This window comes from Nilaparvata lugens, chromosome 7 (assembly GCF_014356525.2).
Source record: "Nilaparvata lugens isolate BPH chromosome 7, ASM1435652v1, whole genome shotgun sequence".
Taxonomy (NCBI): Eukaryota; Metazoa; Arthropoda; class Insecta; order Hemiptera; family Delphacidae; genus Nilaparvata; species Nilaparvata lugens.
Window position 1 is genome coordinate 37779478 of NC_052510.1, and position 19563 is coordinate 37799040.

The 19563-nt window shown below is 33.3% G+C and overlaps 1 protein-coding gene across 5 annotated transcripts in view; it reads left to right on the forward strand.

Moving 5' to 3' along the window:
* Window positions 1-19563, forward strand: part of LOC111054487 (voltage-dependent calcium channel type A subunit alpha-1) — a 1036091-nt gene that overhangs the window by 881015 nt on the left and 135513 nt on the right. For all 5 annotated transcript variants that reach the window (XM_039432652.1, XM_039432653.1, XM_039432654.1 and 2 more), the window contains exons 4-5: window positions 6196-6301; window positions 18417-18556. In XM_039432652.1, the coding sequence (XP_039288586.1) occupies window positions 6196-6301; window positions 18417-18556 (246 nt within the window). The remainder of the gene's footprint in view (window positions 1-6195; window positions 6302-18416; window positions 18557-19563) is intronic.

The following is a 19563-nucleotide window of genomic DNA, read 5'->3' on the forward strand; positions in this document are numbered from 1 at the left end:
ACTTTCTAGTTATTAAAGTGAATATATTTCTTAATTAAGCTCACGAACGGACTCATGTCTTGTGAGCTTTACATTCTCTTGTACTTTGATTTTTTTGTATTTATACATTGAACATGTCAATTTGATACAAGGAATGAATAAATTTGAATTTGAATGATATTCATTCAACTCTTGTTATTAGTTTGACTATCGAACACACTATCTGAATAATAGTATCTTGGATAATATTCAACCATTGAAATCACTGAACACTAACAATAGAGTCAGTATTGTATAGCTGGCTGAGATTTGTGGTGTTGATAACAATAATTATTCATGTTATTGATTTTCAACATGCAACTACGGAAAATACGATTTATCAGCCACATGTATTCTATTCACTGAGCCAAACTACTCATAGTTCACCCTTTCTACCAGTGTTGTAGGAAGGGGTGAGCACCCCCTCAATTGGATAGGACTGACTGGCCGTTAACCCCATTTGCTTTGCTTTGTAACCTTGTAGTCTTCGGCAAGCTATTTTGGTCTCCATTCACCACTGTAGTTGACTATTTCGACGCGAAAAAACTTTATCCACGTTTGAAGGAGCTTTACAAATGCATAAACTTCCATTCCAACTACTGGTAAACTCGACATAAACTGCTCACTGAATTTGTTGAAGTGGTTTTCACACACCTCGTTGACTTGAGTTTCGAGAGAAATCAATGGCTTCACAAAGTGTTCTATTGATAAAATGCCATTTGTTTCGAATGAAAACAAAATTATTCCACAACATTTGAATACTACTTTCTTATATTTATACTATTGTCAAAATTTTAAACTCTGGATGCTAAATACTAAGCCATTGTGTCCAATGGTTAATCAAATTGTATTGAAATGAAATTAAATATTTCTATTCTATTATACGTGTTCAGCTTGAGTAATGATCAGGATCTCTTCACTGTTATGACTTTCAATAATGATTGATGTCACTATAGTGTATTGTGATTATTTATACTGAATAACGAAGCAATTTTCTGTCATTAATTTGTAATGTGTAAACAATCATGCCACCTTTCAATACTGGTTTCATAGCTCCGCTTTGCCAGTCTCTCTATTGGACTTTCAGTGGCCAGTTGATGGATTATCTCCGACTACCTTATACCTTATAGTGCAAAAATGAACAATGCTATCAGAAAAACATTTCCAAAAACAAAATTCAATGTAAGTTTTAGATCTAGTATCAATGCATTTAATACAAAAAAAAAAAACAGAGTATACAAAGTCAATTGCAGTGATTGTAAAAAAAATTATATTGGACAGAAACGTAGAAATTTTCAGACAAGATTCAATGAAAATATACGGGCACTAAAATCCAAGAATTATACAACACAAAAATCAGCATTTGCTGAACACCTTAAAAATTCAATCCATGAATATACAAGCATTGAACATAATTTGTCAATATTAGAATTTGGACATGATAGTGAAAAATCTGGTGTGGCGCACTCACACAACTTTCCTTGCCGTTATGAAAATTGATCACTGACGCTAGTGTTCCCGCGCATCTCAAGTCTACTATTCAAATATTTGAGCCAGCTGGTGACAGGGCAATAACGCTGGTGAATTGAATAATCACATTTTCTCGAATTTAAAGCTTATTTTCAATTTTAGGTGAAAATGTTACTGAACATTAATTGTAGAGATTTTCATGCTCAATCTACTCCACTTGATTTTTTTTTTGTTTCAATTGTATCTGAAGCCTGATAATTGGGAATCTATCTGCATTGATGGGGCTGAGCTCCTGAAATTTTTACAGATATGGGACTTGTGACAGTTGATAGAGCTTATCGATGACTATTTCAGGTATGAATTTGATCAAAATCGTTGGATCCGTTTCCGAGAAAATCACGAAAAACCCTGTTTTTGACAACATTTTCGCCATTTTAGCCGCCATCTTGAATTGCATTTGATCGAAATTGTTCGTGTCGGATCCTTATTTTGAAAGGACCTTAAGTTCCAAATTTCAAGTCATTCCGTTAATTGGGAGATGAGATATCGTGTACACAGACGCACATACACTCATACACACACACACACACACACACACACACACACACACACACACACACACACACACACACACACACACACACACACACACAAACAAACAAACAAACAAACACACACACACACAACACACACACACACACACAACAAACAAACAAACAAACAAACACACACACACACCACACACCACACACACACACACACACACAAACAAACACACACACACACACCACACACACACACAACACACACACACACACAACACACACACACACACCACACACACACACACAAACAAACAAACAAACAAACACACACACACACACACACACACACCCAAAACCCAGTTTTTTGTTTTGGACTCAGGGGACCTTGAAACGTATAGAAATTTAGAATACGGGGTACCTTAACTTTTTTCGGAAAGCAATACTTTCCTTACCTATGGTAATAGGGCAAGGAAAGTAAAAATTGAATGTGGAGGAGGAATTCCAAATTTATTTACATTCCAAACTCAATAAAAATAATTTAGGTACTAAACATCACCCATATGAGAATCATAACCCATTTTTCGAAAAAAATTTAAAACTAAGAAATTAAAAAAAAATCAGTTGATAGATAGTGGCAGCTGTTAAAATAATTTACTTAAAGATGTTATTTAAAATAACAAAACTATTAGTAAACATTTATTGGATATTATTTTATTTTATAACTTGGCGATGGTATGATAGTAGTTACGTTACGATTTGTATTCTTGTTTCATTATTTTTAAAGTGTACTATAATCCTATTTTGTAAATACTACCAATTGATTGAGAAGAATATGTTTTCCGAATAATAAATGCTGCACGACTAAGCACATAGGAAGTCCGTATTGAGATGTAAATTAGAATATTGATTGTCATTGACCGAGCGAAGTGAGGTCTAAGATTCAAGTCGACGGTTTGGCATTTCTCTTAGGGCTTGTACAGTATGATTGCTAAACTCGATTAAGTTAATCGAGTTTAAGGTAATCTGAAAGTTTAAAGTTGAATCGGTTTCCTCAGTGCATTTACTAATCCAGTTTAAATTAAACTAGTTTAGCGTTAAGTTGGTAATATAATGTCATCGTTCATAATATCAGGAAGGCTGATTTTTACAGGAAATTTGTTATTTGTTTACAAACCATCAGTAAATTGAGGTTATGTAGCTACTATTTCCTCGTACCAAATCCACAGAGCTGTAAACTGTACGGTAATAAAAGTGAAAAGCGATCAAGAAGTTCTTCATAAATTGATGGAATGCTATATTACTATTATATTTATATTTAGTTGGCACCAAGAAATATATTTTAGAATGTGGGAAAAAGTTATATTGTTACGCTTAAATCTACTACGGTCTTCCTTGTTTGTTCGAAATCTTTCGAAAGCGAAATATATCTGTTATGTGTTTTAAGAACATGTTTTCTAATCAAAGACCACTGTTAAAAATTGTCTTATTTTCTATTAAATGGTGTATTTAATCAGATACTAAATTGACAGTTGCTTTACTCAAGCAAAACCGTTTAAAAAATTCTCCATCATCCCAGAAATTGAAATGATTAGTTTTTTGCCTAATTTTTCTCAGTTTCAAAATTTCTTCACAGTCATCTTTATCAATCGCAATAAAAACTTCTATAAATTCTTTCATTATAATATTATATTTACATTTAAATAATGATTCACTACACGGTAACCTAAATAATGTATTATTATCGTCTACAGAAGCATTAAAAACATCCATTGAAATAGTTATTTGTGCAACTAGTGCGCAAAGTGACAGTTTGCTGCACCGAAAGAAACGTTTACGCCCGAGCCGTTTGTTGAGTTCAGCAGAGGAACTTTGCGCACGTAACTTATTTCACATTATGTTTTTCCTACAGTTACCATTGAATATGAAAAGTGGGTAATTATGGGTAAAATTGCCTGAAATCCATCAAATGTATATCTGTGTAATTTTATTATTAATAAATAAAATAGAATAATGTATGTGTGTTTGATGCCGGGGGGGGGGGGGGCGGCTGTGTGCTGAATGAGGTAGCTGTCGCTGTCGCTGTCATCCACTTAAAACGTGCACCACAGTCACAGTTACCAACTTAATTTTGATTTTGCTGCACTGGTGCTCCATATAACCTACTAACTATTTTGCGTTGTCATGTTGCAAATCTGGAGTGCGGAAAAAATTTTTCCCGCACTGGTTTACATTCTACCCTCGTAATCACAAGTTGAACGAGTAGGATAGAAAATTGAATATTCAATTTATTGAAAACTAGATGTACATTCCATTGGAGATGGAAAATTCGTAAAGAATCATGAACGAAGTACAAAGTAGCCTACCGTATTAGATGAATTGGAAGATGATTCATCATATTCTATTATTTGTTAACACATCAATGCTTCAACTCCACTCATCTTGTCATTTATTACACAAGTGCCTCAATGAGAACTTTATAAATAATGGAAGTAAAGCATGAGCAGAATCATACTGGAATTATTACATAAACATGATAATCCTAAATAAGTTGATTACCTCAAGGATGTAGCTTATCTTACGTCGAACAATGAACAATACAAAGAATTTCCATTAAATTACTGTAGGTACTATTATGATGATCATTGGAATTTCTGCTTGTGATTGGGAAAAAAGTCATATTGAGAGCCTTGAAATTCGTACCTATTAGAAAAAGTTGCATTATCACTAGAAATTTTGTTATTTGTTTCAAATACCTTTTACTTTTGTTTTCTAAAATCTTTACTTTAATTTTATTAAATACCTACCCTTTTATTTTCTTTGTTCACCCGATCCGATGATATTCATTTAATTATCAAGTGTTTAAATAATAAAGAGTAATCGAACAAGAAGAAACACAAAAAAGCTATGAAAAGAAACTTTGAATCTTCATTTTTTACAAAATAAGGATAAGATGAAGAAGTCGGACACGTCATAATCTACAAACTTCATTAAAGAACATTAATATCGTAAACTAGAGTAATCAAATTGTGATACATCTGACTCGTATTGAGATGGCACACTTAAAATTAATAAATTCTGTGAGCATGCAACGAAAGCCTGATTTTTATCATCAGCGTAGTTAAATGAAGACAATTATAATATTATGTAGAGTATTGAAAAGTGAAAATCTAGATTCAAAACAATAGACAAAATTGATTGTTTTGAGCGCCATAGTGTAAATACGATTCAATGTAGAAAGCAATACTATTACTGTTTACTATGGTGAAGGGAGTCAGCCTGCGTCGGCTGCTTCCCCTTCCACAGCGTCAAATTGAATCACAAATACATAACAATTATACAAATCAATAGATTTGCAATGAAATTGCCGACATTAATTATTTGGCTTATTTTTCTTTAAAATCATTTGCTTCAAAGTTAATCGGAGAAAACAAAAAATCAAATCGAAAAACCCCTAAATTTTTTCATATATATTATTTTATCAAGGAAAGAAAACTATTTGTTTTATTGAGAAAATGAATACGACTGATATTGTAGTCAATAATATAACGAATCGAATGACATAATATGATAGATTTTTTCCGATTAATGGTTACAGAGATAATTGATTTCCTGTTTATGTTTACTATGGCGAAGAGAGGCAGCCGCGTCGGCTGTTTCCCCTTCCACGGCGTCAAATCAAATCGCAAATACGTAACAATATACATCAATGGTTCTGCAATGGAAGTGAATACATTAATTATTTGGCTCATCTTTCTTTTAAATCACTTGTTTCGAAGTTAATCAGAGAAAACAAAAAAATCAAATCGCAACCCCCCTAAATTTTTACATACCTGTCAAATTTCATGAAAATCTATTACCACCGTAAATGCGCAACATATAAACATTAAGAGAAATGCCAAACCGTCGACTTGAATCTTAGACCTCACTTCGCTCGGTCAATCAACTATATATTCCCAGAAATTCTCCCTTTTATCTAAAAAGTTCTTTCCAAGATCTCTTAATTTGTTAAAAACAATAGCGAGGATAGTATTACCGGTACTCAATAAAATTTCCTTAGAGGATGTTATCAACAAATTCAATATTTCTTGGAATGATTGTATTTTGAATTTCAAAAGTCATGAATGTTTGATTATTATCACTATTTTCCTTAACTGTTGCTTACTCCGTTTGAGTATGCAGTTCTGCTGACCATCATTGCGAACTGCGTAGTCTTAGCGCTGGAGGAGCACATGCCGGGGAGAGACAAGACACTGCTAGCAAGGAAACTGGTAAGAACTGTCATTTACTTATTCATTTTCACATAGAAAACTCACAAACATATAGGAATGTATGGTTACTTGGTATGGGTATTGCCAAGCTTATTGACATTATTGCTATTGTGAGATCGCTGCTTTAAAGTCAGCATCTGAATAACATTGATCCTTTCCTACAAAATATTCTCTTAGTAACATTTTCTTATATCGACCTCAGTTTTCGAGATTTTTTATGAGCACTCAATGTTGAAAAAGTACATACGTCGAGTTCAAAGCCAAATTTCAAACAGTTTTCATAAACAGTTAAGAAACGGCAAACAAAGAAACAAGTTGCTTAAATCTTATAATTATTGGTAATCTCTTCCTCTTTCCAACCATACCCTTAAAACTAGATTTTAACGGATAGTATTATGGTCATTATTTTTTTCAAAAATATTGAAAAATCGATGTCACGAAAACTAATGCCGATATATGAGAATTTTACTGATCATTTTTTGTTGCGAATTTCATGTACGATCTATGGTTTTCGGCTGTTACACCTTTCGTGAAGCACTCGGTATTTTCTTGATGAAGAAAGAGTGTCAGAAAAAATATTATTTATATATTATTTTTATCAGTACTGACTCTACTCTCAACACCTATTGTGTATATAATAATTCAATAATTTTGGCTCTTCAATGGTATTTTGAGTACATGATATTATTATGAGGAATATACAATTGATTTATGAAATAAATAAGTTCTTATCAAATAAGATTTATGAACTGAATGACTGTCTTGCAAAGCAGAAAGTTGACATAGCAGTGATTACTGAGACAAAGAAAAAGATGCAGGAACAATAGATTTGAATGATTATTGGATGGTCTACAAGGGAGTCCCTTAGAATCAACGAGCCAGTGCAGGAGTTGCAATAATGGTGAATTATAAATGGAAAGATAACATTCAAATTACACCTATATAAATGAGAGGATAGTATCTGTAAGACTAAAAATTGAGAGAGGTTATCTAACGGTAGTCGGAATATATGCTCCAGATGAAGGGAAGAGAGAAGAGACTGAAACCTTCTATGACAATCTCCAGAAAATAGTCCAGAATATTTGCAAAACTGATCACGTTGCAATTGTTGGAGATTTTAATGCAAGAGTCGAAAACATCCCTATTCCAGGTGTACTGGGTACTTTTGGAGAAGCAGTGATGAACCAAAATGGACAAGAACTAAGACAGTTTGCTTCTTTCAATGACCTCAAGATAACGAACACATTTTATGAGAAGAAAGATATCAGCACCATAAGTCATCTGGAGTGCAAGAGGCTCAAAATCCATCATCGACTACATCATTGTAAATGATAGAATGAAGAGTTTAGTGCAAGATGTGAGAGTTTATAGGGGCTGTGATATTTATACCGACCACTATCTTCTAATGAGTAAGGTGCTGATCCTAAAAAAATGGAGAACTGTCAAGAGAAATAAAAAACAGAAGTGTTCAAGATTTTACTTCTGCAGGATGATAGCATACGAAACTTGTATCAAAGGAGGTTGCAGGAAAATCTTTTAACAGTTTCAACTGCAGATGATATAGAGACAGAATGGAATAATATAAAATTGTGCATTTAAAAAGCTGCAACTGAAGCACTTGGACAAGGTTGAAGGAAAGGAGTAATAGACGCCTGAGAATTTGGAACCCACAAATAGAAAAACAAAAAGCATATCTTATATTTTTGCAAAAGAAAACGCAAGGAGCTAGAGAGTACTACATGCAAAAAAGAAATATTGCGAAGCAAGTAGTGAGAAAGGCTCAACAGGAGTCCTGGGAAAAGTTTATTAGTGTTATAGAGAGCGATATTCATGGAAGGCAGCAATGCGCTTATAAGATAATGAAATCTTTGAATAGGACTGATAAAGACAATGCTGCATTAAGTATGATTTCGGATGATGACTGGATACGGCATTACAAAGATCTCTGGTTTTCTAATAATGAAGATGCAAATGTACCTCGAAACCAAATCCGTAATAGTTCAGTGGATCCAATAACAATGGCTGAATTAAAACAAGCACTAAATAGCATTGAAAACCGAAAAAGCATCAGGTTTGGATGGAATTAATGGTGAGCTTTTCAAGTACGGTGGTTTGTTACTAGATTTAAGATTCTTACATCTGATTAATGAATGCTGGATGAAATGTCAAATTCCGAAAGAGTGGAGTAAAGCAGAAGTAATCTCTCTTTTCAAAAAAGGCAAACGCAATGACTGCAAAAATTATAGAGGTCTCTTGAATGCAGGATATAAAATATACTCGAAAATAATCAATTCAAGAGTGAAGAGTATCGCTGAAGCAGTTTTAAATGAAGAGCAGTGTGGTTCAGAAAAGGTCGTTCATGCTCAGACAACATTTTCTCAGTTAAAAGACTGATAGAGAAAAGAAGAGAGTTCAACCTTGAAACACATATAGCTTTTATTAATTTTGAAAAAGCATTCGATAGAGTGAATAGAAGTCTTATGTGGAGAATTCTGATTGAAAGAGGATATCCTTTACATCTTGTAAACGCAATAAGATCTCTCTACCACATTACTCAAATAATAGTAAATACAGGTGATCGTCGGTTAGATGAAATCACCATCAACCAAGGTGTTAGACAAGGGTGTAGTCCATCGCCCACTTTTTTTAATATATATGTGGACCACATTTTCCGAAAATGAAAATGTAAAGTAGATTTAGGAATTGATATTGGTGAAGGTGTGTACCTGAATGCTCTGTTGTTTGCAGACGATTTGTGTGTAGTACAGGAAAACGAAAATGACCTCCAAAAATCAGTTCATATCCTGCATGAAATTTGTAAAGAATATAATTTCAAGATATCAAAGGAGAAAACCAAAATCATGGCTTTTAAAGGAAAGTACCCAATAAGATCGAAGATTGTTGTAGACAACAAGGTATTGGAGCAGGTGTCTCAGTTCACATATCTGGGTTGTGAAATTAGTTATAAAGATGAATTGGATGTAGAGAAGAAGGTAGGAAGGTTCCAAATGATTTGTGGAAGTATCAGAAGGACATTGGGAAAGAAAGCTACCACAAGCACGATAATGAAATTTTATAAGACAATGGCAGCTCCACTACTACTCTATGGTAGTGAATCGTGGGTAACATCAAAGCCACTTGAGAGTAAAACCTAGCGCCGCAGTGCAGGATGGTTTCTTACAGCTTGGCGTTGTTGTCATTCGAGATGGGTGTCTGGCTTGGAAGTGTTTCGGCCGCATTGCAGGATGACTGTTAACGGTTGCCGGAAGATCAACAGCTGGATTTTTTTCGTTATTTTTCGTGATGGAGAAATTCTGATTGCAGATTCGTTCTCAGCGACCCCAAGTTTAGCCTGAAGGCTCAGAATGTCAACAATGTTTTTAAATAATTAAAAATCATCATGAAAAGTCATTAATATGGTAGTACACCACGTTTCTGGAAACTTTTTACTGGTGACTGGAGTTTATAGGCAACACAAAAATCAAAATAATTGTGAGAAAGAAAACTGCTGATGAACGCGAATAAGACCGTCACTCCATTGGTCTATTGTCTCGGCTGCTTGGCTGAGCCTGGCTGGAGGGATCAAATAACCGACTGGATTGATCTTTCGTCAGTCCGCTAGGCGGAACTAAGCCGACAATTGCTGGGTGGAAGATGTTACTGCGGCCGCTCGCATTCCCACCAACACTGCTATTATTTGCTGTCTCAAGGGCTGTGACAGAAGAGATCACATCAGGAATGAGGATATACGGAAAGAGCTGAATATCTTCTGCCTGAATGAGAGAGTTGCATCTTATCGTCAGCAATGGAAAGAACATGTGGAACGAATGTCAGCTGATAGACTTCCTCACAGAATTTTCAAGTATAAACCGGTAGGCAAAAGAGACATAGGCAGGCCACGAAAAAGATGGCAATGATCATTATATTTATTATAAAATAAAAACAGTAGGTTGCAGTGATGCTTATGATGATATTAGATTAGATTATATTGATGTTATTAATTTATAGATTTTATTTATTATTATTTTTTTATTCTAATTACAAGCTGAATGTGAGTCGGAACAGGCAATAGCCTCATCCCTGATTGAAAGAAGAAGAAGATATACAATTGATTCGTGATGGGGAAGGCTTCGTACAAATTAAATGCTGAAACAGTAATGAATCTATAGCGTATAAGCTACTTGCTGATCATTATACTATTTCTTTATAAAATACAAGAATATGTCAAGAGTAGGCCCTTCTCCTCTGTAACTGTTGAAAAAATTAATATCTTGTTAGGTTTTTTTAGGATGCAGAATACATTAGGCTACACTATTGCAAGAATTGTTGTTCTTAGTATAATGCAGAGCGCTGAGTTTTGCGGGATCCATTTTACTCACAATAAAACGTAAGATTCACTCTAAACTGTCAGAATTTGTTAAGAGAAAAGCCTTACTGATATTCATAAATAATGTTAGAACTCACAAAAATATTTCGATTGATCCATAGCGACTTCTCAAAAATACGTATATGAAATGTTCAAGATGTTTTTATCATTTTTTTTTTGTTGAGTGATCTATTCTCTAATGGAATTTAATTTTGTGTGAATGTATGTAAATACGGTATCTAGTCTACCAATTGGATTGAATTCAATGAAATGAGATTATTTTATTAAAATTAGCTTTCAAGTTCAAAGTAAACACTAACATTTCTTGGGCTCTCACATCAAAGTCTACCTTGATTAATAATAGTCATCAGAAAAAATAATATAGGTCAAGAACAGGCCTACTATGTAAATACGGTATCTAGTCTACCAGTTTGATTGAATTCAATGAAATGAGATTATTTTATTAAAATTAGCTTTCAGGTTGAAAGTAAACACAAAAATTTCTTGGGCTCTCACATCAAAGTCTATCTTGATTAACAATATTCATCAGTAAAAATAATATAGATCAAGAACAGGTCTACTATAGTTACAACAACACTCATAATGGACTACAGTATTTATAGATTATTTCTTCATAGAATAATGGTGAGATTAGTGAGGCAGATAACTAGATAATTATTCACAGTCCATTACCATTATTATGGTAGATAGGTAGTTAAGTGGAAAAGATATGCTAATAATCCACTAAAAGATGAGTTTACTCAACTAATTACTTATTGCAGTAGGCCTATAATTATAGATTCAACAACTCATAATGAACCACTAAATCTTTGTCGATTATTTCTTCATAGAATAATAGCTAGATTAGTAAGGCATTACGGTATGATGGATAATTGGGAAAGAGATGCCAAAAATTCACTAAAAATCCAAGTTATAATATTATATTACTATTATTATAAAATGTATAATGTTAGATAATATATAATACAGTTAACTGCATTAAGTGCGAACGTTTAAATTTATGCGCCATTATTCAGTAGGCCAACATGTGCCAACATCATGGTTGAAAAAATCAAATCACTTTCGTGATAATTTGTCACCTATCAAACTAGAAAAAATCTCTTTCTTTTCAAACCATATTTTCGATAAAATAATTATGATGAAGAGAATTTTTTGTTCTATTATATTTTGCTGTTTTCCATCAAATTATTAGGATTTAAACCCAAATCCAAAAAACATACAGAGCTGACTGAATCATCTAGTTATAGAACTGGTCTAAGGAATCATCTAAATCAAGTAACCGTTTCTAACCTTAAAAAATTTGGTTTACAGTTTTTGTCTTTTAATAACTAATATGTTAGCCTATTTTAATTTATAAATTGTTTTGAGTAACCATTCAAGTTTTTATAATTTTTTCAAGTAATTAGTTAAAGTTTCATTTTAAATTTATTGACAGCATCTCATCTTTGTGTTGCTACTTATCTCTAAATCGCCAGTAGATAGGCTACATTTTGTTTTGATGCTACACCGGTAAGAAAAAAATAATATACATTGTAAGCTTTCAATAAGTAATTCGTATTGTAAGTAATAATAATGAAAATAGGTTTGCTAAATTTGTTCTAAATAAGGTTTTATTACTTTCTAAACTATTGATTATTTTTCCGTAATCTCGTTTGATAATCAGGGATGTAACCAAGCCGTATGTTACCCGGGACAAGAAATAAATAACAATACTAATTTAATAATCAGTTATAGAATAGTAACCTGAATCACTAATCTTTCATCTGTTAATTTAATAAATTAATTAGATAGTCATCAATTAAAATTACGTAGGCTACTTGAATCCTTGTAGACCTAACTTAGTTGATTAACAATTTCCAGATAAGCTCAGGCACTGAGGAAAAAACACATTTCAGCTTTCAATTTACAATACCTAGCTCACTAAAAGAATACATTTTTATTGAACACCTTTCAGACACTGAGGAAAGAACAAAATAATGAAATTATTTTTTTTTGTTGCTCAGGCTACCGTAAAGCCTTTCATTAGGCCTATTTCATTTATTTTTTGAGGCTTCAGCAGGTATATCTATGTTTTCTGTATTTCTTCACAAACTTTAATTCTATAGGTATTTTTTGAAAATTTTAATTAGCTTATAAGGTAGATATGTTTAGAGCTTAAGTAGTTATAAAGTCATGGGCTGATAACAAACTTCATTGCCTCCTATTTGTCGAGATGAATATCCCAATAATTATAAAAAGAATGACCATAGAAATTGAAATTGTTGTCAATTTCATAGAATTGAATAAAAAACAATGGCGAAATTAAAAATTTTTATACTTGAATTCTCACCTATCGTACTTCTAACAGTAAACGGTGCCAAATCACAGGAGCTTCAGGTCAAGAATGTAGTGCCACAGGGATCAATCCTTGTTCCTTTGCTGTTCCTCATCTTCATAAATGACCTTAGTATGGATGGAAAAGTCCTGCTGTTTGCTGACGACACAACTCTCATTTGAGGATCCTCAATTGGCTGTGCTGAGGTCTGCTGAACTACTGGAGTAGGCGAGCTGGTTTAGAGCAAACAGACTGTGTATGAAGGGAGAGAAGACACAACATCGATATGATATGCAACCGACTTTCCAAAGTGACATATCCATAGTTCCAAAGAATTAATTACCTTGTGACTGCATACCACGGTCTGTTTCATAGCCATATCAACTATGGGATTGCACTTTTGGGTCATACAAGTGGATGCCAGAGGATGCTCCTTCTACAAAAGAGAGTGGTTCGAATCATATCATCTTCACCATACTTGGAGCATTGTCGCCCGCTGTTCAGGAGGCTGGGAATACTTACTGCCTTCAGTCAATATGTGCTGAGCTCCCTTGTGCTTCTGAAAGGCCAACTTCACACACTCCAAGCAAGAGGCCAGATCCACAACTACTCAACTAGAGGCAGAGACAAGATTGGCTAAGCTGCATACCTGCTATCCAATGCGCACATTAAACATTTTCAATAAACTTCCACTGAAGGTGCGAGAGTTGGAAGAAAAAGTGTTCAAGAAAGTGCTCCGTGAGAAACTGATTAACCTCCCTCTCTATTCCTTGAATGAGGAGGAGATTGCAAACTTTGTCTGTCTCTTTGATTGGCCATCTTGAGATAACTGTAAATATTTGAACTTTTTTGTTTTATAAATCGACAATGTCTATCCAGTATATACACTGGTCACAGACGGAAGAAGAATTGAATTGAATATCTAGCCTAATGTAAATCTTTTATGGGTAATATTCAAATTTGATTTAATTGAATTTTCTTCCTGAAGACTCTTTAAAGAGTATAGGAAATTGTCAAGAAGGAATATTTGTCAAAAAATGAAAGAATAAAAATAAACATATGTATAGGTATATTATATACATTACAATTTAACCCTCCCAAAAGCCTCATTCTCCATCCATAAATTCTTGAATACTGTAGTATGATATAGCCGGGTGAGTATGTATACTAGCTACCATTATAGCTTATGGGAATTATATTTTCACGATTCACTGCCACTGCTGTGTGTGAATCCAGCTTAAAGCATTGATATGCTTCAATCTTCCATTCGAATCACTTAAAAATATATCGTCGCCTGCAATAGTAAGCTTTTGATAATTAATTGTGACAATTTCATTTTAGAAAAAATAAACCCTGTTTGCTAAATATTTTTTCAATAGTTTTTTTTTTTGAAAATATCCTTATTCTTATTTTCTCTCAAGCTGACGGCAGTTTACTCATAAATTTGATACCCATTATAAGAAGGCTTTTTCTCATAATGAGCTGTCCTGTGGTATTGTGCAGAAAATTTACTCTTATTCCTTGTGTCATAATTATGTATGTCACAGTTTATTATAAATTCTTTATTCCTTATGTACATAATCACTTCGAAAATGTACAGTTGTACATTGCAAATGTACTACTTGTATTGCAAATGTACAAATGTACTTCGAAAGCTCTATATGGCCTATAATTTGTCATGAAATTCAACGAAACTAGTTTAAATGTGATTATTTAAAATTGATTATATAGGCTACCTACTATAAATCACGTTTTTCAATACAATTAACAGCTTATTATAGATGTTTGGCCTACATACACATCAAATTTGTTATCAAGAAAAATTTACTTTGATAAATCTCATACTTATGTGACATACTACGATTTATACGGTGGATGAATAAAAGCTTTTGCCTGGTTTAGAAGATGCTTTCACTAGATGTAAATCACTTGTTCCAAATGATTGATATTTATTATTTACAATTCATTTACTTTCAATAATTTAAAAATTTATTTAAATTGAATATTTGTTGAATTTTTCACTATATTTTGTTTGAAATGTACATTTTTGTCTTCTTATAAATAAGCACACAATATTTATTTTGTCTTATCTCATGCCTTCCTTCTTGTACAATGTGATCAACGCACACAAACACAATAAACAAAAGTTGATGTAGAAATCAGATTGAAATCAACTTTTTTGTATTTATGTATACTTACTTGTATACTTGTAGTGATCCCACTGGAAGCCTTTACAGCCGTGGTCGTCATTTTAGTCTGTTCTATCTGGTTTTCAGACGTCCTCCCAGAACTCCTTCATGGAATAATAATTCTTTCTAACTCATATGATCTCTGTACCTCCGTATTTCCAAGGGAAGCTTGTTGTACACCCTGCTTGCCACGTTTCTAACACTAGACAAGGCTAGTGTTGTTCTTTGCCTGTCGATGTGGATATTGTCTCTCTGTCTTGTATTGTGACGATGAATGCTGGAGTTTCTTTCAAAATATTCTGGATATTTCAATATTGTAGTCGCTGACTCCAATATGTATACATCAGTTAATGTTAACACATGCAATCTCTTGCATATCGTTCTACAATGTTCGATGTAGTGTGCACCACTTATAATTCTTAATATTCTTTTTTGTAATAAGAATACTCTTTCCGCTTCTGAGCAATTTCCCCAGAATACGATACCATAATTTAATACACTGTGGAAGCATCCATGATAGACTTAATAATACTTCTGCGCCCACTATTTTCTGCAGGCGGCGAGCAAGGCAACTCACTACATTGAGTCTCTTGACAACATTATTTATGTGCTCTTCCCATCGTAGGTTGTCAGCAATGTGTACTCCTAAATATTTGACATTTTTATTCAGTTGTAGGTGTTGATCACCAATTCGCAATAGTGGACTAAAGTCTCGTTTCTTAACATTATGGAACTGCAACACACACGTTTTCTTTTGGTTAAGTACCAGCTTATTTTCTGTGCACCTTATACTCATCTCATTTAGACCTTTCTGCGTTTTTTTAATTGCTTCAGAATCATTCTTGTCTATTAAGAGGTGACACACATCATCTGCAAACATCCAAATCTCCCCCTCTTGCACAGAAGTGGGGAGATCGTTTAAAAAAAGCAGAAACAAGACTGGGCCCATATTGGACCCTTGAGGTACTCCTAGTTAACATCCTGTTGTACTTGTGATATAATATGTCGAATAACATCATCATTTCCCATGTGACTTACATTGACCACTTGTTGACGGTTTTTCAAATATGTCATTATCCAATCCAAAAGTTTTCCTGTGATTCCGTATTTGATGAGTTTTAGCTTCAACATTTCGTCGTGAAAGCCTATATATTTAAGCCTTTAAGTCTATAAGTTAAGCCTTAATAAGCCTCAATATTGAAATAAGCCTTAAGCCTATAAGTGGTATAGCCTATATATTTGTAATAGAGATAAAATCATTGCGATATAAGATTAAATTCAAATATAATTTATTGCCAAATCTATAGAAATTTACAAACCATGAAAAACAAAATTCAGTTTCATTCATGGAGAAGTTGACAAACAAAATTATAGCGTTTTTTAAATGTTGGAAAAGAGTAACTTGATGAGTGTAGTGCAATTTAATAAGTTTTTCAAGGCCTTTGTGATTGGCAGCCAACGTATTTTTTGAAAATAATAATATATTTTCGAACTCATTATTGAAAAATATTTTATGAAATACATAGTTATATCCAGTGTTACTCTGTTTAAGGTTGGTCCGTGACAAGTGTTGTTTTCCTGAACTTATGTTTTTCTGCTTAATCTATATAATAAGAGAGAGTGGGGTTGTGTTTGTTCGCATCAAAACATGTCAACTTGTGGATTGCATACCGGAAAAACGGGAATGATTTAGATCTCCAAATTTTGTACATAGATACTAAAAGTATCAATCTCGTGTACCTCGAAGTCCAAATTTGAATTTTCCTTCTAGATTTTTCAGAATTAGAGCGGTTGCAGACGAACGACAATCGCATGTGGGATGTGGGACCGACATACCACAGAACAATACGACTAACGCAGAGAGTCTTTCAAAGTACATACGTGAAAACGCTCATTAGTGCAACAGTAATGTTATGCATGCAATCTATCAAGTTGCAGGTTATGTTGAGGTGATTTCATAGTGATGAAATTTGTAGAACAAGTATTGATATTGTGGAATCTTTCATTGTGGAATAATTGAAAAAAAAACTATTTGAGATTGTCAAACTCCAAAGACAACTTTTTCTTTGACATCAGTAAAATATTGTAATTTATTTTTCCACTATTAACTCCTTTGATTTCTTTTTTGTTCGGCATTATGAAGTACACAATAAAGTACCAATTACAATTAACTACCGAGCTATCTAATATAACCTACAAATTTGAGCTAAAATTCGAGTGAACACCATCACAGCGACTGCGAATGTGGTACTAAAGCTAGGGGAAACTTGGTGCTCAAACCAGTGGTACCAAAATCGCAAGGAATATAATCGCTACCACAGCGCGCAACGTCATGTGAAAGTATCAGTGCCACTGCCCTGCCTGCCAATGCATTCCGTATGTGCTGCTTTTGTGGTACCACAGAAGGAAAATAGTAGCTCCCACATCCCACATGCGATTGTGGTTCGTCTGCAACCGCCCTTCAAATTCCATTCATGGAATACATATCATATTATGTTGATATAGAACTATAATCTAGAGAGACTATTTCTTCGAATCAGATGGTTAAAATTGGTAACTAAATTAATAACCTGTTCAATTTTGTCAGGTTGACATTAAGTTGAGGATAGTTTCTAAACAATATTTGAGTTCTGTCACTTTATTATGTTAGTACCAAGTTGAAGAACTTATCGAAGGAAAGAACTGGCTTATACACGTACTCGATAAAATTATGTATAAAGCATCATCACGTCTAAATACTGAACTGAAATTTTGCATAACGATTCTTAATTAACCGAGGATGGTTCTAGGCCTACTTCAAACTCGTTAAGATTCCACTCGATCAAGTTTTAAATAGACCCTTGTGGAGCATGGGTTACCTGATAGTATTTAATAATATTGAGCTTACATGAATACTTACATTGTCTTGTAATAGTGTCACCTTGAATATTCTTAATCCTTATAGGTCTATAGGCATGTAGTATTCACCGTAATCTGAAAGCAAAATGATAGCCTATCGAAAATAAAACACTGTATCCGTCGTCCATCTAATCTTGTGTGATATTCATTACAACTGTTACATCACTCTATCCAAATTTATTTTTACACATCTGTATATATTTACTTTTTGTACTCGATGTATGTTCATAATATTCACTTGTTTTACATCATTTGAATTATACTTATCATGTTCATGTTATCAATAATTGATGTCAATATCTAATAATTGCTTTGGTTTGTTTTCAGGAAAAAACGGAAAGCGTGTTTCTTGGCATTTTCTGTGTAGAAGCTTTACTGAAGATCTTAGCGTTAGGTTTCGTACTTCATAGTGGCTCATATCTCCGTAACGTTTGGAACATCATGGATTTCGTTGTAGTAGTAACAGGGTGAGTTCCTATTTGTTTCTCTCACTTTTTATATCATACGATAAATAAATGTTCAATATAGTTCAGTGTTGAGTTGCTACAAACTAAATTCAAGTGTTACGAAAAAATTGTATAGCCTACAGCCCTATACGATTCAATAATAATTATCTTAGGCTATCTATGTAATATCACCACATCATTGTGATTTTTTTATCAATTATTTCCATGTACTTTATTCATATATGATTTTGTTGATATATTTCTACAGATTGCGCTTACTGTAAAAACGACCCATTTTTCAATTCTCAGAAAATATTTTTCACATCCACTTTCAGAAATCTTCTCCAAAACGAAATTGAAAAAAGAATCCTTCAAGTTATTATCTCAAAGAATTCCTTCAAAGTTATACTGTTTTTGGTTTGTTGAGAAGTTTCAAAGCTCACCTGTTATAGGAATAAATTAAAATCAATTAGGACAGTTTAATGTGAGATATAATCCGTAGATTATAGACTAGGTTTTTCTCGATTATGATTTTCATGGATATCTCTAGCATACTTCAATCTATTGGAGTCTTACAATATTGCAAAAGCACATTAAAAATATCCATTTATAAATGTCTCAAATTGAAAATACTATTTTACTATGACTTCAAAAATCTGGTCCAGCATCTTGGATCCGCCATATTGAATGCAACTTTATTTCTTTAAATGGGAAGGTTTTCATGCAATACATGATTTCGATACGAAATTTCAAGAAAAAATGAATGATGAAAACCGCACATCGATATCTCAAACCGTTCAGAAGATATTAACATTATTAATCAATATCATGCATTTCAGAAATGAAATACATATTAAGTGGTATTGATTAATAATGTGAATATCTTCTGAACGGTTTGAGATATCGATGTGCGGTTTTCACCATTCATTTTTTCTTGAAATTTCGTATCGAAATCATGTATTGCATGAAAACCTTCCCATTTAAAAAAATAAAGTTGCATTCAATATGGCGGATCCAAGATGGCAGAC